The following is a 27,194-nucleotide window of genomic DNA, read 5'->3' as shown; positions in this document are numbered from 1 at the left end:
GAAAACGAGGAAGATGTTAGTGGTGTGTACAGTTGGTTTTAATCTGAAATTTTTAGCGGATGTCCCAGAACTTGAACGTTCTTACTGTCGCAGACACATTTTACACATTTTAGTGGGTGCAAAAGAAGTGAAAACTTAACTAAAGTTCATTTTGAAAATTGCTTTGTGGAACATACTTTCATTAGAAACTTTGAATCCCCAAATCTCTGTCCCTGTTAGAAGCATAGTATATGTCGTTTTTATTTGCCTTTGTCTTTCCTCTCTACCTCTCCTTGTCACCCTGTTACTGGCCTCCTTTCTTCCTAGGCCTGTCAGTTTTTGTTTGATTTACTTGCCTCTTCCTCCACTTACCTGTGTCTGTTTTGTCAGTCTCTGATTCCGAACAGCTGTCCCTCTTCTCTGCTTTCCTCTGCTTTCCTCCGGTTTCCTCTTGGTGCCTCTCTTTATTGCCGCCCCTCTCTCTCCTTTTTGCCACCGAGTAGTTTGACTTTTGACCTTTCCCTGTCTCTCTGCCGCTGCATCTCCCCTTTCTGATTTTCCTTGCCTTGTTGTTCCTCCCCCTCTCCTTGTCATTCTCTTCCCTGCTTTGCTCTCTCTGTCCCGCTTTGGGTTTTCTCTTCATTTCTTCTTTCCCATTCCAGCGTTGCTCTGGGTCACTCTGCATGCCGGCGCCCGCTTCCCGTGCATACACTTGCCCTTTTCCGTGGAGCTTCCCAGTCAGCCTTGGGAAACTTCCCCAGTGGCTTTTTTTGGGAAGGCACAAGCCTTTGGAGCTCCTAGAGCAAGGAGGGAGGGGTAGGTCCAGGCACTTCTCCCCTCAAACTTGCCTCTGTAGCCACATTCCCACCCTCATGGGGTGTCAGGTTTCCAAGTTAATGAGGGTATTTATTTATTCATTCATTCATTTGTACGAAGCGCTTGGGAAAGTACCGTACAACAATAAACAGACGTATGCTCTGCCCACAACGAGCTTACAGTCTACAGCGGAGAGACAGATATCAATACAAATAAATAAATCATAGATATATACGTAAGTGCTGTGGAATCGGGGGAAGGGAAGACCAAAGGGAGCAAGTCAGGGCAACACAGAAGGGAGTGGGAGAAGAGGAAGGGAGGGCCTCGTCTGGAAAGGCCTCTTGGAGGGGATGTGCCTTCAATAAAGCTTTGAAGGGTGGGAGAGTATTTATAAGCACTCTCACTTTGCCAAGAGCTAGGATAAATACAAAATAATCAGATCGGATATGGTCCCTAGCCTCCTGGGAACGGAGAAGGAGAACGGAGTTTTATTCCCATTTTATCGATGAGGACCAGGCACAGGGGGTACAGTGCCAGACACATAGTAAGTGCTTAACAATTAGCATTAAAAATAAGGTGCTACTCTGACCCAAGATCTTGGGCTGGTGAGCTCCTTCCCTCTTTATGTTTTTCCTGACCCCTGCAGGCCGGACCTACCAGGATTCTTTGCCAAGATTTCAGGATTCAAGATGGGTTACAGAAGCCTGGAAGGGAGATGGAAGTGGAAAGGTCGGGCTTTGCTTGAAGTTTCTGTGGCCCAGAGTGAAATCTTTGGGGGATCCTCAGGTCATATTTGGAAATGCTGCTGAGAGACCAAAGCTGAGGGTGACTTAGAAAGCCCGCTCACAGCCCCCCGGACCCCAAAGCCGACTCAGAGATGGCCTAGACTCAATCAGTTATGGCATGGAAATAGAGGTGATTCTGTGAGTCCCCGTGTCCAACTGGGTCCACTGGAGTTTTCCAGGCTGGTCTTGGACTCTCTAGAAAGCAGGTACAAACCTTCTTAATACATTATAATAATAATATTTGTTACCTGCTTACTATGTGCCAAGGACTGTTCTAATCGCTGGGATGATCAGGTTAGACACAGTCCTTGTCCCACATGGGCTCAGTCTTAATCTCTCTTTTACAGATGAGGAAACTAAGGCACAGAGAAGATTAGTGACTTGCCCAAGGTCATACAGCAGACATGCGGTGGAGCCGGGATTAGAACCTAGGTTCTCTGACTCCCAGGCCCATGCTCTTTCCACTAGACCATGCTGCTTTCTCAGTGATTTCCTTTTTTTATATTTATCAGTATTTTTCTCCCACAATTTTTTTTGCCTTCTCTTCATCTTACAGCTTGTTGAATGGGATAAACTCAAACCTAGTTTTTTTTTGTTTTGCTTTTTGCTGCCTTGTACCTTAGCTGGAACATCATTTGGTTTTTATTCATTCATTCATTCATTCAATAGTATTTATTGAGCGCTTACTATGTGCAGAGCACTGTACTAAGCGCTTGGGATGAACAAGTCGGCAACAGATAGAGACAGTTTATGTGTAGTTACCTATGTTGTAATTGGTAGGAAGAAATTCGTCCATTTTTAAATTACTTTTTTGCGATAAGGAAAGGAAATCACACTTTCTAAAGTGTCCAAAACAAAAAATAATCAAAAGCCAGGAAATTGAGTGTTCCATATAGAAACGAGTAATTTTAGTTCCACATCAAATTGCCTTTGGGGGAGGAAATGTCATATTTTAAAGTGACCCTAGAAGATTAATAACTAATATTTCCAATAATGATTTTTGTTGCTGGTCCATTCTTCCAACCTTTAATTGGTTCATTTTTAAGGAATAAACTGATGCTAAAATTAATTAACATTTAGGTTTTGTTTTTTTCACTCTGCTAGCTTAATCCGCATGCTAGAAAATGTGTATCTGATAGTGTCAACTGGCAATGTCTCCTTAAAAAAGAAAAAAACAAGAAGGAAAAGAAAATATTCCCTCAGTTTCCAAAAAAACAGGCAGACAGGTTATAGATGTAACATAGGAGGAATCATATCTGCCTTCCAGGTCTTGAAGAGGGCTCTCGTTTTATTTGATCAAGTGGAAACAAGTTGCTTAATATCTCTTCCCAGATTGTCAGATGAAATCAGCAGTAAATCTCGAGTGTGAATCAGAAGCCGGGTCATAAATACACCCCAGTGTGTTGACAGTTATGTTTGAACTCTCAACCAGATCCACCACCCGCTTGCCAGCACATATATGAAAACAGTTTTCCAGAATGAATTCAGTGGCTGTACAGGGTGCCGTCACCAGGAAAAAGACATTCGTGTCAGGACACGGGTAAAACTCCCTACCCCAGTAAGGAGATTTGATTCTTCTCTTGCTTCTCCTCTCCAGGATTCTAATTTTTTAGTATTGCATCTCCATGTGTGGGTACTCAGTGAAAGGCAGTACGCAGTGCAGAGTACAGAAATAGAAAGCCAGAAGAATAGCTTGGTGGAAGGGGTTGGGAAGGAGAAAAGGCGGAGGACCGAGAAAGCTGTAGGAATGACTGTTTTTAAAATGTCCCCTTCAAATTGCAGATCTACAGAGATTTATTAGAATGTTTTTGGAGTTTGGACTAGCACAAAACCATCTTCTTAACTCTCTCAATTTGTAGCTGCTCTCCCTGCCAAGAATGGAGATAGGCATCTCCAAGTGTCTGTTAGATTGTTGTTTGTATCCTCCCGAGTGCTTAGTACAGTGCTCTGCACACAGTAAGCTCTCAAAAAATACTATTTATTGATTGAATCATCATCTTTTGATGGGAAGCAGCGTGGCTTAGTTGATAAAGTCTGAGGACCTGGGTTCTAATCTCAGCTTCGCCACTTGTCCGCAGGGTGACTTTGGACAAGTCACTTCACTTCTCTGTGCCTTCATTTCCTCATCTTTAAAATGGAGATGAAGACTGAGCGCCTTTTGGGATATGGACCTTGTCCAACCTGATTAGCTTGTATCTACCCCAATCCTTAGAGTGCCTGGCACATAGTAAGTGCTTAACAAATACATTTTTTTAAAAAAGCCTCCCTTCTATCATTCTTATCCAAAGTCTAATATTTCCAAAAATGCAAAATAAAGCCCTTTCCTGAGCTTCATTTGTGGTTAAATTTCTGCTGCTATTACAAGTGTTTAGTAACTCTTTTCCGTTGATCGCTTGAGTATATTTAAATTCACTAAAATATTAAGATTTGTGGAGAGAACAAAGAGAAGAGGGAGATCCGTTCACCGATAAATGAGTCCTTGAAATGCTCTGTGATTTGCTGAATATAGTTTGAGTGGAGACACTGCTGATGGTAAATGCTGACACGGTGTAATGACATAAATGTAATAAAAGGTGACTCAGGATGATAGAACGTAAAAGAATCCGTGCCGTAAATCTCGAACGGTAATTGTTGAGTAGGAGTCCAAGTGAATTTTGACGGGTTCTGATAGTCCCGGGAGCATGTGCCAGCAGTGTTTCTCGTTGCCGGGGTTTTTCCTGTTGGGCCACTTACCTCGATCGGGCTGGTCTTGTTTTAGCATTCTGGGAGGGTGGAATTAGGGGGACTGTCTCCCACTGTCCATCTGTCTCCGGTGCAGCTTGTTACTTGAGCTTAATCAATCCGTCTTTGGTTTTTATTCCTGTTGCACTGGATTAAGTACTTGGGAGACTACAATACAGTAGAGAGGCAGTGTAGCCTAGCAGAAAGAGCCCAAGGCTAAGTGGGGTCAGAGGACCAGGATTTTATTCCCGTCTCTGCCACCTCTCTGCTGCATGACCTTGGGCAAGTCACATAACTTCCCTGGGCCTCAGTTTCCTCATCTGTAAAATAGAGATTAAATCCTACCCCCTCCTACCTAGACTGTGAGCCCCATGTGGGACAGAGATTGTGCCCAACCTGCTAACCTTGTATCTCTCCCAATGCTTAGAATAGTGATTGGCGCATGGTAAGCACTTAACAAACACCATAAAAAAAATAGAGTTGGTAGACACGATTCTTGCCCACTAGAAGAAGTTTGGCCTAGTGGAAAGAGCCCAGGCCCGGGCATCAGAGTACTTGGGTTTTAATTTTGACTCTGCCACTTGGCTGCTGAGTGATCTTGGGTAAGTCACTTCACTTCTTTGTGTCCCAGTGTCCTCATCTGAAAAAGAGGAGTTAAGACCTACTCCCTACTTCCTCCTACTTAGACCGGGAACCTAATGTGAGACAGGGTCTTTGTCCAACCTGATAACCTTTTATCTACCCCAGGATTTAGTACAGTGTTTGATGCACAGTAAATGCTCATTGAATACCATAAAAAACAAAACCAGGAGCTAAAGCCTGCAAACCTCCTGCTTGTTCTCCATCCTCCCTTCTCAACTCCCTTAAGGGTCAGAGAAGCTGCAACATTCCTACTCTGAGCAGAGGCAGAATCTGGGTGATTCTGGACGCGATATAAGACTACCCCTCACCCCTAACTCTAGACTCCTAATGGAACCCCCAGACTCAGTGGTCTCCTGTCCCTCATCCTCACTTGTCCGAGAGAATACAGATCACAGTGACTGTATCCTTTTGCAGCACAGAAATATTTTGGCTAAATAGGGGACAGTCCATCACTCCTAGACAGCAACCCAGATCATAGCCCTAACCGACTGGTGCCTCTCCCAGTCTACGCTTAGGCTGGGGTGGGTGGACAGAGGGTCTCTCACACTCTTTATTGCAGAGGCTCTGAGCCGAACCTGCCTTGGGTGCCTGAATGGGCCTTCCGAAGGTGGGTATTCGGTCCGGAGGGTCCAGACCAAACCAGATCCCCGACGTCTCTAGACATGGAACCTGTCAGGTTTTGGGAATTGACTTGCTAGGAGCATGAGGACCTAAGTCTAGGCTTGGAGTCTCTGAAACTGCTGTCTAGACCCTCACTTTCCCCTCTAGACAGTAAGCTCGCTGCGAGCAAGGAATGTGTCTGTTTATCCTTATATTTCACTCTCCCAAGCTCTTTGAATAGTGCTCTGCACACAGTAAGGACTCAATTAATGCGATTAAGTGAATCAACGACCCTACCGGAAGCTGTCTGGACAGCTGCTGGAGGCTTCTGAGGGGCCAGGAAGTTTCCAGGCTTTAGTTCTTGGTTTTGTGATGCTCTACTGTTGCCCTTTAAAAATATCTTTTTTTAGCAGATGCTCCTGAAAATGCTGTTTCAGCAATTAACTTTGCAATGTAAAGATCAAATTTCAGAGCTGTTACTGTGAGGGGTACAAGTATTATTGCCAATTTTTTTGTGGTGTGTTTGAAGGCACATGTCTGTCTAAAAATATTTTGGTATGCTCTGTAGAATTTTATGTCATCTCTGCATCCCTTCACCTGCAAAGTAAGCATGAGTAGATCTTATCTGAAAGACCAACGTCTAAGCAGGTTAAGCAAATGGCCCTCAGCATTGTGTCAGTGGAGGGTCGGGTAACAGAACCCACATCCACTCTTCTCTCTACTGCGCCATTCTGCTCCAAAGTATCATTATAAATATCCTCTTCAACAACACTGTTTAATAAAAATAAGATGGAACATGAAATTGGAACTGATTCAAATTGAGTATCTTAAATAAAATTAATTCTTGGTGTCATCGATTAGCTTGGAAATGTTTTTCTTCTGCACCTTGCTGGTAGTTAAGATAATGAAGACCTGAAACTCTGATTCATTAGTAGTATAATTGCAGTAAAGCTTAATCTGACTGTTGTTACTAATTTCACTTCATTCATTTTATTGTGCAGGTTTGATTACAAAATAGCAGGGGCCTGCTGAGGCAGGCTCCATTTGACATGGTATAAGGCTGTACAGTTTGACAGAAAGTTGTTCTTGTTTGATTGCACCAGATGTTTGTCATGAAGAATGATGAGATTAATGAGGGAGAGGATCTACCGTCTCTAATTATCCATTTATGCTCCAAATTCCCCGCTTAAGGCTAGCTGATTTGTTAGAATTTTTTTTTCTTAATGACGTTTGTTAAGCACCTACTGTGTGTCGAACACTGCTCCGAGCACTGGGGCAGACACAGTACCTGTCCCACGTGGGGTTCACAGGCAAAGTAGGAGGGAGAACAGGTATTGAATCTCCATTTCCCAGTTGAGGAAACAGAGGCACAGATAAGTTGTGACTTGCCCAGGTTCACACAGTAAGCAATTGGCAGAGCCAGGATTAGAAACCAGGTCCTCTGACTCCTGGGCCTGTGTTTTTACCACTAGGCCACACTGCTTTCCCTGAAATCCTCACTAACTGTTGCCTTGCTCCTCGGCATGACACTGCATCATCTACCAGACGGTCCTCACGCAGGGGCCTCTTGTTGTAACATTGCATTCTGTCATCTTAGTTCATATTACTGTGACAGTCTAAAGAGAAGAGTAGTCGGAGTGGAGATGCATTCACCAGTCCAGGAAAATCTGCCTCTCAAAACTCCTCAGGTGAGAGGCTTCTGGGGTGTCCAGTAGATCCTTTTGTTCCAGGCAAGATTTTTTGATTCGCAGCACTCCGCTTTTATCTCCAAACAGTAAGCATGAAAGTATAAGATTTAAAAACGGCGTAGTCTAGTGGATAGAACCACAAGCCTGGGAGTCAGAAGGACTTGGGTTCTAATTCCGGCTCTGCCACTTGTCTGCTGTGTGACTTTAGACAAGTCACTTAACTTCCCTGGGCCTAAATTCCCTCATTTATAAAATGGGGATTAAAACTGTGAGCCCTGTGTGGGACAGGAGCTGTATCCAATTTGATTATCTTGCATCTACCCCAGGGGTCTTGCCTGGAACAAGACTTACCTGATGCATAATAAGGCTTAACAAACACCAAAAAACCCAAAACGAAATATACTTCTTTAACTAAAGAAAAACATGAGAGGGCCCAAAGTATATTCTCCCCATTTTAACTGTTGAAATACGGGGCACACCTCTAGTATAGCTAGAAAAACTCTTTTGTCTTATTGCCATATTTTCACAAGTCCTCAGTGTGTGGCCCTCATTAGGTGATTTAAAAAAGAGTATAAGCATATATTTACCTTCCATTAACATAGAGCATATATATCCTTAATTGTTTTATCCCAGGAGAACCGTATTGCTCAAGGAAGGGTGTGCGGAAAAGGAGGGTGGGGAAAAAGGGCCCCTCCCCAGCAGTAAGTAATGGATTGCTCCCAATTTAACGTACAAGAATGCCAAGACAAGCTCTTGGGACTGAAGCCGAAAGATGTGGGTTTCTCATGGACGTGCAGTGTGTCTCACTGTGGTCTGTGGACAGCCGGTGGTCTACAGCTACACTGTGCCCGCAGCCTATTACTGTCCCACTCCTGGAGACCTTTACCTTCAGCGGGGAAAAGGCTCCTCTTGCTCTTGGCTCCTGCCCAGGATGCTTGTAGCTATTTTCAGAACAGGCATTTTGCCACGTGTTCTTGCCTTAAAAATGATGCCCGGAGAAAAAGACTGGAAATGGCGTAGGACTTTGCGAGCTCTCCCAAGTAGGGGCTCCAGCTGGACTTTGCCCTCAAGATGGAGAGAGAGGACTGCTGCCTCAGATGAGGCAGGCTCGTGTCCATCGGGTTTTGAATTTAAAGCAAATGTCATGTGTTTGGATTCCACAGTCCCCCTGGCATGAGGCTTGTGGCTCTGCATTAGAGTAGACACCTTCAGTTCTCGAGTACAACGCCCCAAAACCATCCATGTGGATTCCGGGGGGGTTTTGATGCCTCCCCTCATTCTCATACTCCCCAGCAAAATCTCCTACTCCCCTACAAGTTACAGGCCTGGAAACCGGAGGACCTGGATTCTTATCCCGCCTTGCTGTGGGACCTTGGGCAGGTTACTTCACTTCTCTGGGCCTCAGTTTCCTCAAATGGAAAATGGAGATCAAGTCCTACTCTCTCCTGCTTAGTCTGTGAGCCCCATGTGGGATAGGGACTGTGTCCAACCTTTTTAACTTGTATTGACACCAGTGCTTAGAAAGGTGCTGGGTACATAGTATGCAATTACAAATTATAATAATAATAGTGTTTCTTGTAGGCTTTCCCATGTTTCCAGATTTTCTGTTAGGAAAACTCCCATCCTGGATGCCATCTACTTGGATTTTATGTGTGGAAGCCCGCCAATGCATGGACAGTGAAAATCTAAGCTTGCGGCATGGCAAAACTCCAGGGCACGCCCAGAAGCTTTCACACTCCGCTAGCTGGGAGACACTGAGCTCCACTGTAAAACACAGGTTACCCAACCATCATTCAACCAGACCCAAAATAGGCCGGGTCACTGACAGCTGTGCAAACCGTTCTGGACACCGGCTCCCTCCCGACCAGGGGCTCAGCTGTTGCAGCAGCTGGTGCCAGCCTCATCCTCCTCCTCACGCCAGGCTGGTCAGCCCAGCGGAAGGTTGTGTTAAACCTAGGCCATGGGAGAGTGGGACTGGCCTATTTTTATTATTATTACTGATTTTTTTATTGTCTTCCTCCCTCCCTCTAGACTGAAGCTACCAACCCTGAATTGTCACATTATAACACAGTCCGTTAGAGAAGGACCAGGGTTTAATAGAAAGAGCACAAGCTTGGGAGTCAGAGGTCATGGGTTCTAATCCCGGCTCCACCACTTGTCATATGTGTGACTTTGGGCAAGTCACTTAACTTCTCTGTGCCTCTGTTACCACATCTGTCAAATGAGGATTAAGACCGTGAGCCCCTCGTGGGACAATTTGATAACCTTGTATCCACCCCAGCGCTTAGAACAGTGCTTGACACATATTAAGCGCTTAACAAATACCATCATCATCATCAATGTCCTCTCCCAAGTGCTGTGCACACAGTAAGCGCTTAATAAATAAGATCGATCGATTGACTGGCAACTGCCTCCTAGCAGATGTGGCCCTCATCTGTCAGTGGAGGGGATTCTCCTAGCTCTCTCCCCCAACCCTCTCCGGTAGCAGACTGATAAAGATTCAATTATCTGAACTTTTGATGACCCAAACAGCTGTGGATGAGGTAGATTTGAGCTGTTGATGTTTCAGTGAATGGAACATCACTTATTTAGGTTGATCTTCGTGTCCATCTGTCTTGTGTCCCCTGCTTAGAGGCAAGATCATTTCTTTTCCTTAACATGTGCCCTTAGAACCTAATTCAATTCTCTGCTCCATTTAGTACTTCTGAGAGAAAAACGTTGTTGATTTGAAAGGTCCGTAGATCCCAGTTGAGAAACTTGGAAAAGCATGATGAGAGAAAAAGTGGTGTTTATAGTATAGAAACTAGTTGACCCCAAATTCTAGGAATCTCATAAAAAAACAGAATTCAGGGAACCAGTAAGGAAGTATATAAAATGATCGAAAGTATATATAAAATGAAATAATCCTGGAAATACAGAAGCTCGAAAAGGAAGACCCCCCATAAAACTAATCAATCACTGGTAATTTGATTTATTAAAAGTGAATCCATTGCTGTAGCACCTCTGAGCCTAATGTAAAAAGAGGACACTCATGTCTCCCAAAATGCTATTCTTGGAGAACCCCTGCTAAGGAAATGCCGCGTTTTAGTACATGTGTACAGAATTGACGTAAATATGTGTTTGTAGCAGCATGAACCCCTAATTCCCTAACAGAATCATATCCAAAATGTGGTGAAAGCATACACTGTGAAAGAACTGAGTGTAGAGCAATTTAGTTAAAACCAGCCGTTAAAGTTGAAAGGCCAAAATTATATTTGATGATGCTAGATTTTGCCCCCCAGATAGAATCATTTCTTGGGAACAAAATAGTATTATTAAAAGTCTTCATTCACTCATGGCTTTACTGTCACTTTATATGACCACAGGTAAGTGAGGTTGTATATCCTCTCTTCATTCCAAAGAGAAGGAATCAAATGTACAGAGAGGTTGTTATTTGCCTAGTGACTTTCTGACATAAAGCTGTAAGGCATCATCTCTGAAATGCAGGTCTTGCTGGCCTGAGAGATTGATTTTGCCATTCAGCTGGGTGGGATTAGATCCAGCCCAACATCTCCTGATCAAACTCCTCCCAGGAGGTTCATTCGCTAAAATGGAATGGTGATGTATTAATTTTCTCAGGAGAAATTGCCTGTCGATATCATCAGCCAACCCTTTAGGGTAAAGACACTCTCCTAGAGGAAGAAGCAGTGTGGATAAAGCGTGGGTCTGGGAGCCAGAGAACCTGGGTTCTAATCCCGGCTCCACAACCTGCCTGCTGTATGACCTTGGACAAGTCACTTCTCTTTGCCTCAGTCTCCTCAACTGGAAAATGGAGATTCAGTACCTTTCTTGGAAGAAGTCAGGAAACATTTTCATAGAGGGAAATAAGTGGACAAAATTTGTTTAGATTTTCAAAACATCTTCAGTAGATTAGAATTTTTCTCTTCCTTAGCTTGTACTCTTTGTTCCTGGCAAGATAACTTTACTTCCCTTGAAGCTCTCCTGACTAACACACTGCTCATGGCCTTCCCTTCTCCCTCCCCCCACCCTCACTTAAACTACATCCCTGCCCACCTTCAAAATCCTGCAAAAGAATCAACTCCTCAGAGATCTTTCCTGACCAATCCTCTATCTTCCCGGTCACATCACCCTGTCAGTCATCTCAGCACTTTTATGTAAACTTGTTACTTTTTTCATTTTTAAAATGGCTTTCATTTATATCATTTACCTCACTCTCTAACCTGTTGAGTACTTGGCAGTTAACGTCCACTTTTCTCCCCCTCATTAGATTATGAACTCTTTGAGGACTGAGACCGTTTTCCTTTTTTTTTCCCCACTTCTACTATATGTTCCCAAACATCGAGCTCTCTATTCCAGAGACAGGAATTTAAATGTTAGTGCTGCTGGAGATAGCAATTGAGTTGATATTTTGGGGAGAAAGTGTTGAAGTATATGTGTTTAGATGTTATTTTTGTGCAAAGTGGGAGTTATTTATTAAAATAGTCTATAAGTAGACAGCTGTCTTATTTAAACCATCACCATAAAAGCAATAACATTCTTGTTTTGTTATTCCCCTATCAAGGGGAACAAGGGAAATGAACTGGGGAGGGGATCTGAAATAAAAGCAGGGAGTTTCAAAGTAATTGAGAACTGTAGTGGAAAGGACACAAGCCTAGGAGTCAAAGGACTTGGGCTCTAATCCTGGCTCTGCCTCATACCTGTCGTCTAACCTTGGGCCAGCTCTGCCTCAGTTGTCTCATCTGCAGAATGAAGCTTCAGTACCTGATTTGCCTTCTATTTGGACTGCGAGCCCCGTGACAGACCGAGACTGTTCGAACTGATGGTTTGTGTGTAATCCAATGCTTAGTACAGTCTTTAACATATAGGAAGCGCTTAACAAATTATTATTATTTTCATCATTATTGTTAGGACTCCTAGGAGAACTGGGATCAGGTTGATTTTTTGGAAAGAACAGTAGATCTGAGAACTGTTAGGAGACATATTGAGTAGATTTTACAGGTTTTCTCTTTCTCACCTAATTAGATCAGTAACAGGTTAGAAGGGTGAAGATACATTATTTTCTGACCAAAAAAAAGTGTAGAGTGTTCTTTTCAAATGTATATCCTTTTACCAGATGGAATTGCCAGGCTTTCATATCCTTTTTTAGGTTTCCTATTTATATGAAACACATACATGGCCATAAATGGTCATATTATGTATATATACATATGGTCATATGTGTGTGTGTATGTATGCATGTATGCACACACCCACCCACACATGTACATACACATAAACATTCTATTATCAGTTACAAAGATCTGCTCTCTTCGCCCTGCACCAAATCCTTTCCATTCCAGAATATGCACGTTATCCACCAGGAGCCAGGGCACTGACAAGCATCAGTTTCTACGGCTTTATGGAATCCTGGATTACAAATTACTGTTTAATCCTTTTGCGTCAAAGGATATTGTAATCCTTAGAAAATGCATCCAAAGTCTTGTGTTTGACTATAAGAAATTAGAATCTGCTACAATCTAAGCAGAAGCAGCACCGTGGCATTTTGGGTTTGTTTTTTTTTTAAGAAAGGATACCAGAAGAAAATCTGAATACCTCTCATTTATGTAACATAATCTTCTTAGTGCTAAATGTCCGTGCACAGTAAACTGTGCTGTTTGAGAATTCCAGCATGATTAATGGTTGATTTTGATTAGTACTTGTATACCTGGGTATATACTGGTTATATTTAACCAATATTTAACCAAATATTATGTCTTTGTCCATTTTTGCCTCTGGTGGAATAGAGGTTTTCGGCAGGAGAGTGTGTGATAATGACACTTTTAGGTAGTACTTTAATAAACTAATTATGAGATCATATTATTTTTGCTTCTGGAAAGACTGGGATAAAAATGAAGATAAAGAACGAAAAAGTAATTTAGAGAATGGAGGAAATAGCTAGAAGTACAATAGGCCTTCAGAATTCTCTTAGTCATTATGTGGGAGGCTTGAGTTGCTGAACATATTTTTCGGGGGGGGGGGGGGGGAATTAGAATATAAAGCAGTGATGAATAAAGAGGAATGTAGAGTACATGAATTTAAATTGCTAATTTGGCGGAAGTTGGATTTTGCAGGAATTGCATAGCTAGATGCCAAGTTCAGGGAGATTTTCTCTGGCTTAGATGATGATTTTTCTCCTCTTTTCCAAAGCTCACATAACTCCAGTTGACATTTGTAGAAAGTACGTGTGCTTTGGGAGAAAAGAAGTAAACCTCTTGAGTAATAAAAAATAGGAATAAACTGCTGGGATAAATGTTTACTCTGCCTCACCGATGTCATTGACACCTGAGCTCATGCACTTTATTTAAATTACATTGAAGGTTTACGAAAAATAAAACTTTGAGTACATGAAATTAGAATTTCTCTCCATTTACAAACCGACTTGATCCTTTTCTTTTATCAGAGTACATCATTCAAATGATGGGAAGCATCACTGGGAAGCAGCGTGGCTCAGTGGAAAGAGCACGGGCTTTGAAGTCAGGGCTCATGAGTTCGAATCCCAGATCTGCCACTTGTCAGCTGTGTGACTGTGGGCAAGTCACTTAACTTCTCTGTGCCTCAGTTCCCTCATCTGTAAAATGGGGATGAAGACTGTGAGCCCCACGTGGGACAACCTGATTCCCTTGTGTCTTCCCCAGCGCTTAGAACAGTGCTCTGCACATAGTAAGCGCTTAACAAATGCCAACATTATTATTATTATTATTATTATTCAAATCAGATGTATAATTATAGAGGATGTATTTTTAAATCCACCCTATATCTGTTGAAATCTGGACCGTATTTGCCAAAGGTTCCCCCAAAAGTATTTTCTTTTGTAGGATGCTACATCTGCTTAAAATTAACCAAAAACAAAGCATTCTGGGATGACGGAATGCATTACGTCTTGCAGAATTGGCAAGCCACGTGGATTCATTTGTCTTATAACTATTACTGCCAGTGAAATAGATTGCTTTCTTGTGCGACACAAGATAAAATACGACGTCCTTGCTTTTATCCCAAGTCTCTCTGCCACTGAAAACCCAGCAGGATAGCAGTGGTTGAAGATGTTTGGCAAAGCAAATTACGGTAAATTCACTTGGCCTCTGGTCACTTGGAGAAGGAGCATAGCCTAGTGAAAAGAGCAAGGGCCTGGGAGTCAGAGGACCTGGGCTCTAATTGTGCTTCTTCCACTTGCCTGCCGTGTGACCTTGGGCAAGTCACTTAACTCCTGTGCCTCAGTTACTTCATCTGTAAAATGAAAAGAAAATCAAAGTACATCTGTTAGTCTGATCAGATTTTGTTAGTAGGCAACAGTTTCAGTTTAGTTATACTCTTTGGTTGTGCATTTTCATTGTTTTGTCATATTGATTCATGCTTATAAGAACTTTGGGGTGATTCTTGTTTCTCTAGGACAGCAGTCCCCCAACCCGTCCCTCAGCGAGACGCACACCACTCTCCGTGAAAAGAAACGAGAGTCTGAATGCCAGTCTGATGAACCTGTTTGCTTCGTCATGGGCACCGCCAGCGATGAGTTTGTCTCGGCGGAGCAGAGCTCTTCCTTGAACCCTCTGTGCTTTGAGTGTGGCCAGCAGCACTGGACAAGAGAGAATCACCTATACAACTACCAGAACGAAGTGGACGACGACTTGGTTTGCCACATTTGCCTTCAGCCTCTGTTGCAGCCCCTCGACACCCCCTGTGGCCACACGTTTTGCTCCAAGTGCATCAGGAACTTTTTACAGGAGAAGGACTTCTGCCCGCTGGATCGCAAAAGGCTCCATTTTAAACTGTGCAAGAAATCCAGCATCCTGGTCCACAAGCTCTTAGACAAATTGCCCATTCTCTGCCCCTTCTCTGCCGTGTGCCAGGATGTGATGCAACGTTGTGACCTGGAGGCCCACCTGAAAAACAGGTACGAGGGGGTGGGCCCGTAGGTGGATGTGCCGGGGTGATGCATCATCGTAGCCATCCAAGTGAGCCTCTACTTGAGAACCGAACCTCTTTTCGAGGCTTTCTTTTCAGGTGACCCTTTTTGTTTCTGAAATAGCTGGGTGCCATTACCTGGTTGGTTCAAACCTTCTGCGATAAAACCCATTTTGCCTTTGCTCCTTGAGGCTAGAAAGTTGGCCAGCAGAACCGATATAATCCATAAGCTAAACATACTTTTTTTTTAATATATATCATGCGTGTCCCTCCTAGATTTTGAGCGCTCTGAGGGAAGGGGTCACGTCTAGTAACTAGCGTATCTTCCCAAATGCTTAATTCAGTGCCTCGTTCCATTGAACAGTGGTATTTATTGAGTGTCTGCTCTACTGTGGCATTAGGGAATATTCAGAAGAAATGCGTGTCCCAACCCCCGCAAGGACTTATAGGGGATGACAAACACAAAGAAGACTGTAAGCTTGTTGTGGGCGGGGAATGTGTCTGCTTAATGTTGTATTGTACTCTCCCAAGTGCTTAGTACAGTGCTCTGCACACAGCACTCAAGAAATATGATTGATTTAGAGGTCACACATGTACTAAGTGAAAAATACCAAGCACAAATGGATAAGTAATAACTTCATAAGGTAATAACCTGCGTGCTGAGGACACTGTGAGGATGGCGTGACTGAAGGTTAATCAGAGAATTGTGCCTCATGGAGGAAGAGTTTTGAAGGAGGGAGGGGTGTGTTCTAAACAAGTAGAATGGAGCTGAAGGTCTGGGTTGGGTCATGACCTGAGCAGTTTGCTGCAAGGAGTTGAAGAATTAGAGATCGTAAGGAGAGTTGCTTGGTAGCAGCAGAGAGTAGGGGCTGAGTATAGCAGGAGCAGGCAACTGGTCTCAGTGTAAGGAAACTTGCTGACAACGAGCCTTAAAATAAATATCCAGAGGTTTTGTTTTCTGCAGGAAGCAGCAATAGGGAGCCAGCCTTGAGAGATTGCGGAAGGGATTCTAGAAAGGCATTCTAGAAAAATAGTTTGGATTTATGTAACTGAATTTAAGATAGATTGAAAAGAAGAGAGATGACAAGTAGGGACGTCAGCAAGGAGGCTGCTGAAATCGTCCAGCCAGGAGGCAGTTAGCATTTTTATCACGGTAGAGGTTGTGAAGGGAAGGGAAAGAAGTAGATTAGTTGGGGGCCAATGAGAGCGAGGAATTGAGCACCACCAAGTTTGTGATCTTGTGGGACAAGGGAGTATGGGAGTATGTTGACCACGATTGGAGAGTTAGAAATTTTAGGAGGGAAGATGAGGAATTCAGTTTTTGGCACTTTTAAGCTTAGTGTGGGTGAGTCACTTAGGTGGAGATGTTCGAGGCAACTAACATGTTACAAAAGCGTGTGATCTCATCAGGTCATTAGTTTGGTAGAAGAGATGCGAGGTCATGACTGGAGGTAAAGATTTGGGAGTCATTCTCAGAATGCTCGTAGTTGAAGCCATGCACTCTGATGAGTTTCTAAAGAGAAGCAGATCTGAAAATTGAGCCCTGAGGGGCATCCGCAATTAAGGGTGAGGAGAAGAAGACTAGTAAAGGAAACTGAGAAAGGGCTGTTGGAGAGTTAGGATGACTCCGAAAAGAATGGTGTCTGTAACAGCAAAGCCAAAAGATTTTCTAGGAGCACAGGGTGACCAGATGTGTTGAAAGTAGTAATCAGTCAATCAATCGATGGTATTTATTGAGCGCTCACTAGGTGCAGAGCGTGGGAGAGCACAGTACAACAGAATTAGCAGACATGTTCCCTCCCCATAATGAGCTTACAGTCTAGAGGGGAAGATGGACATTAATATGAATAAGTAATTTACAATATAAAATTTAAAGATATGAACATACGTGCTGTGGGGTTGGGGCTGGGGCGAATATTGGCAAAGCAAGATTAGGACAGAAAATAGACAATTAAATCTGACCTTCAGAAGATCATTTGAAACTGTAGTAAGAACAAACTCCGGGGAGTGAAGAGGGTGAACTTTTAGACCAAAAGAAGTCTCAAGACTTAATATGGTGCTTTGCACTTGGGTGCTCCGTTCTTACCATTGACTGATTAACTTGGAAAAAAGCAAACAGAAGGATCGATTTTGTACAGCTCATTCAAAAGATTAACCGAGAAGGAAGAGGGAGTGATAACAAGAGGAAGCTCCAGGGATTTCTATTTCAGCATCAGGGAAACTGGAGGGTTTCAGAAGGCAGAGGTGAATGAGAGGTTGAAGATGGCAGAAAGAGGGTAAGAAAGATAATTTTTCAAGAGAGGAGAGGAAATGGAGTCCGGTGAACTGGGCTTTCACTTTCAAGTGTAGCTTATCTTGGGAGCTATCAGAGAAGGAGGAGTATGGGAACATGGAGTAGGTAGAGGAAGGAGGTGGGCTGCGATGTAATGCTGCCCTGATCCATTCCATGGCCGTGGCCCCATCGGCCTGGGCCGGGGCTGGGGATGGGGGAAGTGCCAGGCCCTGATAATAATACTAATAATTGTGGTTTTTGCTAGGCACATAGTGTGTGTCAGGCACTGTACTAAGCACTGGGGTAGATGCAGGGTAAACGGGTTGGACACAGTCCTTGTCCCACGTAGCGCTCACATTCTTAATCCCCATTTTACAGTTGAGGGAACTGAGGCCCAGTGAAGTCACTTGCCCAAGGTCACACAGCAGACAAGTGGTGGAGCCAAGACTAGAACCCAAGTCCTTCTGACTCCCAGGCCCACGCTCTATCCACTAGGCCACACTGCTTCCCTTGCTCTCTCACTTACAGCCAGTCAGCTGGTCAGTCGGATGTATTTATTGAGCACCTACTGTGGGCAGGGCATTTTACTGTGCTCTTGGGAGAGTACAATAAAGCAGTATACCAAACACATTCTCTGCCCACAACGAGCTTACAGTCTAGACGGGGAGATAGCCACTCCCCCAACATCCGGAACAGCTTGTGGCCTTGCAGTTCATGAGCCTCGGCCCCGCCCCCAGTGTAGGATGTTGTCATGAAAACCGGTTGACTATTGCCCCATCTATACCATGTGAAAGCTCCATTTTCGAGAGGAGTTTATTGGTAAATATTTGAGCCGCTAATTCCAGCTTTTACAGAGTGCCTCGGGTCCACACAGTGGACCCGTTAAAAGTGGGAGGGAGAATTTGGCCTGATTTAACACACACGGCAATTCCAACAGAGAATGGCTACTGATGACAAAGCGAGAGGAGCAGAAGTGCTGAATTTAGTGCTATTATGATGTCTGCCATAGGTACTGTCCCATCTGAATGAGCCTCTGATGAACTATTCAGCATCGTCGACAGGCTCATTTAACCTCACGGGGGAAAACACTAAAACTTTGGCTCACGTTTTCAAGTGAACAAATCCTTGGCTTCATTTGGGCATAAATGCCGCAGAAGGGTTACAATACCCAGGGGGCAGCTCTGAAATGTGGAGTAACTGCAGCCAATTGAGTCATGAAGCCCAGAATCTGATGATGACTTTATAGCCAGAGGCCACAGCCACCTAGGACCACCTCACGGCGACTAGCAGTTGGTTTCAGAGTCGGTCAGTCTGGTAGCGAACCACAGTCACCGTCCTCAGTGGATTCCATAGTCCGTAAGAAGATCTTGGGCCGTCACTGATTAATAGCAGATGTGAGTTGACATGTGATATTAAATACAAGCCTGAATAAAAGAGTGTGGTAGTCAGGGAGAGACGTTTTCAGTACCCTTACATTTTCATATTACAGCTTCAGATTCCTTTTCCCATTTGATTCCAGTTCTGTTCTTGAGAAATCTGGTTCGGATTCAGTGCGGCTCATACTCTCCTGCTCTTCTGTAGATTGGAATTAAAACATTAAAGAAAGATGAAGACTCATTTGAGTAAAATTACTGGTTATTGACTGCTACTATATTAGTAGGAATAATGGAAAATCCCCAAACTGTAAATGTAAAAATGTCAGTCTACAGAACTAGGAATAAAATATCCTGTGTATTGCACAAAGCAAGTGACTACTTAATAACTACTTTGTTCAAGCCTGCCAAGCAACTAGAAAAGTATTTTTTTCCCAGTGATTTAACATTTAAGTTGCCTTGGAAGTTAGAGGCAATTTTTTGTTGTTGTTGTTCAATAGCCAAAACCTTTTAAGAACTGCCTTGCAGTGTAAGAAGCAGCACATTAATTAGAGAAAAATCCTGTGTTGGTGAATCTGCCCAAGCGATCATTCCTCCACTAACTATTTTGTGGGTAAAAACTGCCACATAAAAATCAACCAGAGTTAGACTAGGCCAGTTGCTGTGTTTATGCCTGATCTGTGCTGACTCCTCTGAAACTTAGCTGGGGTGCCTTTTCCCCTTGAATTTGAGGAATTTTTGTCTCCGAAAAAGAGGTGATGGTGCATTTTTTTAAATGCCCAAAACTTGGAGGAGTCAATACAATTGGCATTTATTTTGGAGTGGGAAGACTGACGGTTCATTGCAAATCTGTGCTAAACTCATTGAGTTAGTATGGCCCAATTAGGACAGATTTACACCCTGACTTAGTCCCTTTTGGCAGTGAAATTGTTAAGAAAAACTGGGCAAAATTTTTGAAGGGAAACTTTGGAGGGTTTTCTTGTAATCCTAGCTTAAAGAAAATAATTGGGATGGGGTTAAAGGGAGGGGAAATAGGACCTACCTTTATTAGCAAATAACTGTGATCATGAACCTCAGCGCTAGAGTTGCTGTTACAAAATAAACACCGGAACCGAGTGTTATTTTTAATATTGTCTATTATGTAATGTCTTTCCCCTGAGATTCTAAGTGCCCAGGCTAGCGAGCTAGGCAGCAACAGAGTTGAACATGAAACTCAGGGCTCCTGATGCTGATTTCTAACACTTAGATCCACCCTGGGAGAATAGAAGTGTAACAGAAGTGCTGGAGAGCAGGGTGGGATTTTAGAGACTGGGGAGGAGAGATGGGAATGGGGTTAAATAGAAGGGACTGTGCTGCTAAGAGAAGTTATTTTTCAAGAATTGAAAGCGAAATCAGGACTCGGAAAAGGTGACCGTGCAGAAGCACTTGGTGTGGCTGGCGAAGGAATGGAAAAGAGAACTCTAAGCATGACGAGGGCTACTGGGAAATTTGGTCATAACTACAAGGGTAAAAGGAGTTGAGTAAACAATTAATTAATTAATCCACAGTTGCCAGGTCTGAAAGAGAAGAAAATCTGGGTGGTAGTGAGATAGTAACCCATACCCTAAAAGAGTAATACTAGACCTGCATTGGGGGTTAGGTGTATTCATTCATTTGTGTTTATTGAGCGCTTACTGTGTGCAGAGCACTATATTAAGCACTTGGGAGAGTATAATACAACAGCAAATAGACACAATGCCTGTTCACAACTAGCTCACAATCTAGAGGAGGAGACAGACATTAATGTACCTACATAAGTGAATAATAATAATAATAATAATGTTGGTATTTGTTAAGCGCTTACTATGTGCCGAGCACTGTTCTAAGCGCTGGGGTAGACATAGGGGAATCAGGTTGTCCCACGTGGGGCTCACAGTCTTAATCCCCATTTTACAGATGAGGGAACTGAGGCCCAGAGAAGTTAAGTGACTTGCCCACAGTCACACAGCCGACAAGTGGCAGAGCTGGGATTCGAACTCATGAGCCCTGACTCCAAAGCCCGTGCTCTTTCCACTGAGCCACGCTGCTTCTCCAAATAAATTACAGATATATGAATATGTGCTGTGGAGATGGGAGAGAGGATGAACGAAGGGAACAAGTCAGGGCGACGCAGAAGGGAGTGGGAGAAGAGGAGAGGAGGGCTTAGTCAGGGAGGGCTTTTTGGAGAAGATGGGCCTTCAATATTTGCTCTTACAAAGACCTGCAAGACATTCAACCCTATTGCAGACGTAGAGAAAGGTGTTCCTAGGCTTCCGAGATTGTCTGGTCACCAGCATTGGGCTCTGGGTCTCCCCTGTGATTGTGATCAGGGCTGCCCGAAATGAACATAGTTCAGGATCACGTAGGAGACCCGGACCCTCCCTGTAGCTTTTGAAATTCCTGCTGTCTGTGCCGTGCCGTTCACTCCTGCCTCTTGAGCCACAAAATGGAGGGGCCCCAGCAGGGAAGTGAAGCATGCTTTATTAGTATTCATATTTGGGGGACTATAAATTACTGCTTCCTTCAAGCCTTTAATATCAAATGCAATGTGGCAACCACCGGTCTCCAGATCTGCGTGATCGTCCCATCTTCTATTCTGCCGCGAGTGAGAATTTTCTTGACAATTATCTGTCATCTAAGATTTTTGCATTACAAGAACGGCTCAAAGCAGTGGTCCATCCAACCCAGCCTCCGGCTTCCAACGGTAACAGCAAAAGTGGGTCGGGAGACAGTGTAATGATCGCCCTCCTTGAAATCCATTTTAAAGGTAATGGGTGTTCGGGTGGGGTAAATTACTACTTGGTAGGAATTTTACAAAGAGATGTCATTTTCCACCTGTTTGGTAAATTTATTTAAGTGTATAAAGTAAAATTACACTTCGAGGAAAAGAAGATTGAAGTCTTCTCTGTGAGATTTTGGGGACCTGACCATTAGTTATACTAGGCACATTAATAGTCTGCCTGGAAAAGAAATTAATGACTCAAAATTGCTATTAATGTGCAATTAATCTTTGCAACAAAAGACTGTACTACAAATGCAGAGAAGTTAAGCAATAAAACTATGGACAGCGAAACATCTGTCAGCCAGACAAAACCCGGAGGAACCAGTCATTCATTACCCACCTCTCCTGGCCATCAGACTTTAGTTACAGGCCTCTGTAACCTATGCAACACTCTAAGAGTTAGGCAGGTGTCGTTTTGTGTTTTGTGGTAAGAAGGGGAAGACTGCTCTCAGAGCCACAGGGCTAACAGGGCCAAGGGGCTCCTTGCTCTGGCTCGCCTTTGAAATTCATAACTAACTACCGAGAAGGAAGTTTGAAAAGGAATCATTTGGATTAGTTAATGGAGGCCCTTCAGCCAGTCAAATGTCTGGCTTATCTTCAAAATAGCGTGGGTATTCTCAGCCATTAAACTTCACAAGACCAGGAGATAATAGTTTCATTTAGACTTGAAACCCCATGTGAGACAGGGACGGTGTCCAACCTGATTAACTTTTATCTGTCTACCCCAGCACTTACAACAGTGTGCGATGCATAGTAAGCACTTAACAAATACCATGAAAAAGTCAAATTTAAACTGAACTCAGCTGGAAGTAAATTTAGGGTAAATGTGCAGAAAGAGCTGAAGGAGCATCCTGTCCAGAAAATGCCTTAAAACTTCTATGTGAGAGCCATATTGACTCTTGCCTACCAAAGCCTCAAGGGATGAGAACAGTGAGGGATGAAGAAATTGAGGCCGGAGAAAGATCATTTTATCTTTGAGATTGACCTTGTCAGGGGCTCCTGATTATGCTGGTTCCCTGCTGCTGACTTCTGGCCCTGGACCAGTTCCTGTAGCTCCAAGAAGCTGCGGATGAAGTCGGGAATCTCTCTCCAAGCCCCAGTGACCCCCCCCGGGAGACAGGTCCTGGTCATTTCCCAGCAGCTTCTCCCCTCAGCCTGCCCCAAACAGCCCCTAAAATGGGTCCAGGGACTATGTAGAAGCAGTGTTGTCTAGTGGAAAGAGTTCAGCCCTGGAAATCAGAGGACCTGGTTTCATGAGAAACAGCGTGGCTCAGTGGAAAGAGCCCGGGCTTGGGAGTCAGAGGTCATGGGTTCGAATCCCGATCTGCCACTTGTCAGCTGTGTGACTGTGGGCAAGTCACTTCACTTCTCTGTGCCTCAGTTCCCTCATCTGAAAATGGGGATTAACTGTGAGTGTCATGTGGGACAACCTGATTACCCAGTATCTACCCCAGCGCTTAGAACAGTGCTTTGCACATAATAAGCGCTTAACAAATACCAACATTAATTAATCAGGCCCTTCCCATCTAGACTGTAAACTCATTGTGAGCAGGCACTGTGTCTACCAACTGTGTTATATTGTACTCTCCAAGTACTTACTACAGTGCTCTGCACACAGTAAATGCTCAAAAAATGCAATTAATTGTTTGTTAATTCCAGCTCTGTCATTTGCCTGCTGTGCTGGGCAAGTCACTTAACTTCTCTGGCCTCAGTTTCCTCATCTGTAAAATAGGGATTCAATACTTGTGGTGCCTCCTACTTAGTGTGTGGGTCCAACTTGATTTACTTGTATCTACTCCAGCACATAGTTTGGTGCTTGCCATGTAGTAAGCACTTAAGAAAGACTATTATTATTATCATCATCATGATTGTTAGTATTATTATCATTATTAGGGAAGGGCAGGGATTAGACCATGGGGGTTAGGGAAGCAGGAAAGGGAGACTGATTGGGCATGGAGGAAGGAAGGGCGGGGAGAAAGAGAAGACGAAGAAAATCTCAACCTCCCCTCTTCCTCATATTTTACTACACTTACATAGCTGTCAAATTATTCTTTTTTCATTTTGATAAATCATGAAGTTTGAGAAGTTAACCTTCTGTTTCTCGTCGGGCCTTAGGCCGATTGTTTTTCAACAATGTCACTGTAGTGCTGCGTGAAGTTTTGTTGAATCTGACTTTTAGGCAGGTTAACCATATTAGTAGTTGCTGTCTCTGGGCACTTAGGTAGTGTTTTATGTGTTTTACCTCCTTGACAGTAATTAACTAATGCAAACAATATGCCTACATTTTATTTTACAGATGAGGTAATGTCATTTGATCTCCATGAACGTTTGTGTCTGTGCACTGTTCATAATGTGAGCTATCTAGGGGCAGATATTTCCCCGGTCTATAAATTGCGGGACCCAAAACCCAATATCGTGCACTCTTCACCAAGAGAAAATACTGATGAGTCAACTTGGGATGGAGAGAAATAAGGTTGGGTGTTCTCGGGTCTCAGATGCTGAGTACAGGTCTCTCAGATTCAGATTTCCTAACTCCCACTCAACATCGAGCCAACAGCCTGGAGATGCATTATTGGCTGACCGATTTTGCACCTGCGATATTGAGTTCAATCCAGTTCCATCCCAACCCACCAGGATCCGACAGGGACCGGGCAGTCAGTCTTGGGCTTCCTTGAGGGGTGGCCATATCCAGTCCTTCATTCGTTCATTCGTATTTTTTGAGCACTCACTGTGTGCAGAGCACTGTACTAAGCCTTTGGGAGAGTACGATATAGCAATAAACAGACACATTCCCTGCCCACAAAGAGCTCCCAGGAGCTGTGGGTCAGAAGAGGGGGAAAGTCGAAAGAGGTGCCTGGCCTAACCATGGAGGAACTCTGTTTCTAGGGACCTCAGGACAGTGGAGAGTTCTGGGGACTGTCCCTGGGCCTCCATTTCATGGACCCGTGGATCTGGTTTGATCCAGAACATACCTTCAGGCAGCCCCATGCCCATGGAAAAAGGACCCTATCCTCCATAAAGTGCATGGATATCCTCCTAGGTGAATCAACAAATGGGTGTCTTCTGAGTGCACTGCACTATATACTGAACACCTGGGCATCTACCGCAGGTGCAGTACACAATGTCCCCTACCCTCAGGGAGGGTACACTCTAATGACGGGGCTGTCAGGTGGAAGAAGCTAATATTTGGAGGAACCTAGTGTGATTTGCCTCGAAGATCCAGGGGTCAAATTTGTGTTCTATAATATTGTCGCTTTCTTTTTTTCTTTTCCCCCACTATTCATCTGAAAGCACATAATGTTCTCTCTCTAGGTGTCCTGGAGCTTCCCACCGGAGAGTTGCCCTGGAGAGAAGGAAAACTAGCAAATTACAGACAGAGATTGAGAATGAAAATGGGCCTGGCATAATAGATCACCCAGGTACTTTATCACCAGACCCAGATGCTGCCGGAACAGGAACGGTGCCAGCAGAGCGGAACTTTACATCAACATCTCTTCCTGTGTGGACAGATGATCCTGGCTTTGACAACCCCGCTTTTGAGTCGAGCACAATAGCAGACAGTACGTGCCGTTTCCCTCCTCATCCTATATTTCACCTGTCAGAATCCAAACTGAACTTGTTGTAAAGCTTGTCAGTCTGCAAAGTTTTCACCTGTCCGGGAAAAAAAAAAATCATCCAACCACGCACTTGTTCCTATAATCATTCCTAGTGACAAACCGACTCTCTTTCTTCCCCTCCCAACCTCCAGATACGAAACTTGAATGAGAAAAAGAACGGATTCTTCTCCTCATCCCCATTTTTATCACGGTTCCTTTCACTGCGCCGTATCGCAGACCTCCGGCGGATTGCGTCAGCCTTTCCGGTTTTGTCTTTATTGGCCAGGAGTTCAAGTGCGAAATCCAATTTCTAGAATGAAATTTGCCCTCCTCTGTCCCCCCTGACCCCCAAAATCACTAGGCCTCCTGCATGTAGGTTGTTGTTTTTGAGCAGGGGCCACCTCTCAGGGCAGCAGAGTACTTCCCGTGGAACTAACCGAGCCACCGCTCCCAGGAGGGGGTTTTGAGAAGAAACCCTGAGCCTTACTGCAAGTGGAAGGTGGTTTTCTCCTTCCTTTTCTTGATATGGACCCCTACCACCCCTTAGCTTATCTTCCTCTGTGGTTTCGTATGTGTTTAAACAGGCCTCCTGTCATGTATTTGTTGGTTCCCAACCCTTTGGAAGGAGTTGCAGCCGCTCTCCAAAGCGTGCGACCTATTGAGAAAGAAATGAAAGCCGTGTGAGAGGAATTCCCTGAGGAGGATGTTTGGTTTTTATTTTTCAAAAATGTACTTGCAATTTTTAAGTCGTGTTATGAGAAACATGGAAAAGGCCAATGCAGGGATCCTCGACCAGGATAGGTTCCATGGGAAGTCAGGGTTTTTTTGTTTTTATGGTACTTGTTAATTGCATACTGCATGCCAGGCACTGTACTATACTCGGGTAGATAAAAGATAATCAGGTTGAACACAGTCCCAGTCCCACATGGGGCTCACAGTCTAATTAAGAGGGAGGACAGGCATTGAATCCCCATTTTATAGATGAAGAAACTTAGGCACAGAGAAATGACGTGACTTACCCCAGTCTGTTATAGAAGCAGCGTGGCTCAGTGGAAAGAGCACGGGCTTTGGAGTCAGAGGTCATGAGTTCGAATCCCAGCTCTGCCACTTGGCAGCTGTGTGACTGTGGGCAAGTCACTTCACTTCTCTGTGCCTCAGTTCCCTCATCTGTAAAATGGGGATGAAGACTGTGAGCCCCACGTGGGACAACCTGATTCCCCTGTGTCTACCCCAGCGCTTAGAACAGTGCTCTGCACATAGTAAGCGCTTAACAAATACCAACATTATTATTATTATTAACACAGCAGGCAAGTGGCAGAGTCGGGATTAGAACCCAGGTCCTCTGATTCCCAGGCCCGCCCTCATTCCTCTAGACAACTCTACTTCCCAATCCGTGTTTGCATTTTAAACTGAGTCTTTACATGTGTTTTAGCCTAAGGTATTCCTAAATTATTCTTAGTCTTCTAAGTTATTCTTAGTCTTTATTCTTAAAAGGTTTTTAGCTAATGGTGGAGCGAGCTTGGTTTATTATGCATTGTATATTTTTCGAAATTTCCCTGCCACCTAATCATTTTGTAAGCCGAAAGCATACTAAGATCTAGAAGAGTTTTAACCATTTTTTTTATTAACTTTTGGCAGCTACCCAACAACCTCCTAGTTTACCCGAAGGAGAAATCACGACAATTGAAATTCATCGGTCCAATCCATACATCGAGTTAGGAATCAGTATAGTGGGTGGCAATGAGACCCCATTGATCAACATTGTTATCCAAGAAGTTTATCGCGACGGGATCATTGCCAGAGATGGAAGACTCCTTGCTGGAGACCAAATACTTCAAGTATGGAATCTAATGAAACATCTTGTCAAATGCATCTTCTTCCTCCATGCTGTTCTGTGTACATATTTGAATGCATAGGTGATAGAGTTTTATGTATAGTTCAGTTTAGGAGACTGTAGTTTACAAGATCATGTCCTGGGAACCAG

General features: G+C 43.8%; 1 protein-coding gene across 4 annotated transcripts in view; it reads left to right on the top strand.

Annotated features, from left to right (window-relative positions):
• Positions 1-27,194, top strand: part of LNX2 (ligand of numb-protein X 2) — a 70,261-nt gene that overhangs the window by 26,663 nt on the left and 16,404 nt on the right. For all 4 annotated transcript variants that reach the window (XM_001519442.6, XM_029048395.2, XM_029048396.2 and 1 more), the window contains 3 exons: positions 14,657-15,158; positions 24,927-25,174; positions 26,849-27,048. In XM_001519442.6, coding sequence (XP_001519492.2) covers positions 14,758-15,158; positions 24,927-25,174; positions 26,849-27,048 — 849 coding nt within the window. In that variant the 5' untranslated portion in view covers positions 14,657-14,757. The remainder of the gene's footprint in view (positions 1-14,656; positions 15,159-24,926; positions 25,175-26,848; positions 27,049-27,194) is intronic.

Source organism: Ornithorhynchus anatinus, chromosome 20 (genome assembly GCF_004115215.2).
Source record: "Ornithorhynchus anatinus isolate Pmale09 chromosome 20, mOrnAna1.pri.v4, whole genome shotgun sequence".
Lineage (NCBI taxonomy): Eukaryota > Metazoa > Chordata > Mammalia > Monotremata > Ornithorhynchidae > Ornithorhynchus > Ornithorhynchus anatinus.
This window is presented reverse-complemented; position numbering and strand designations above follow the sequence as displayed.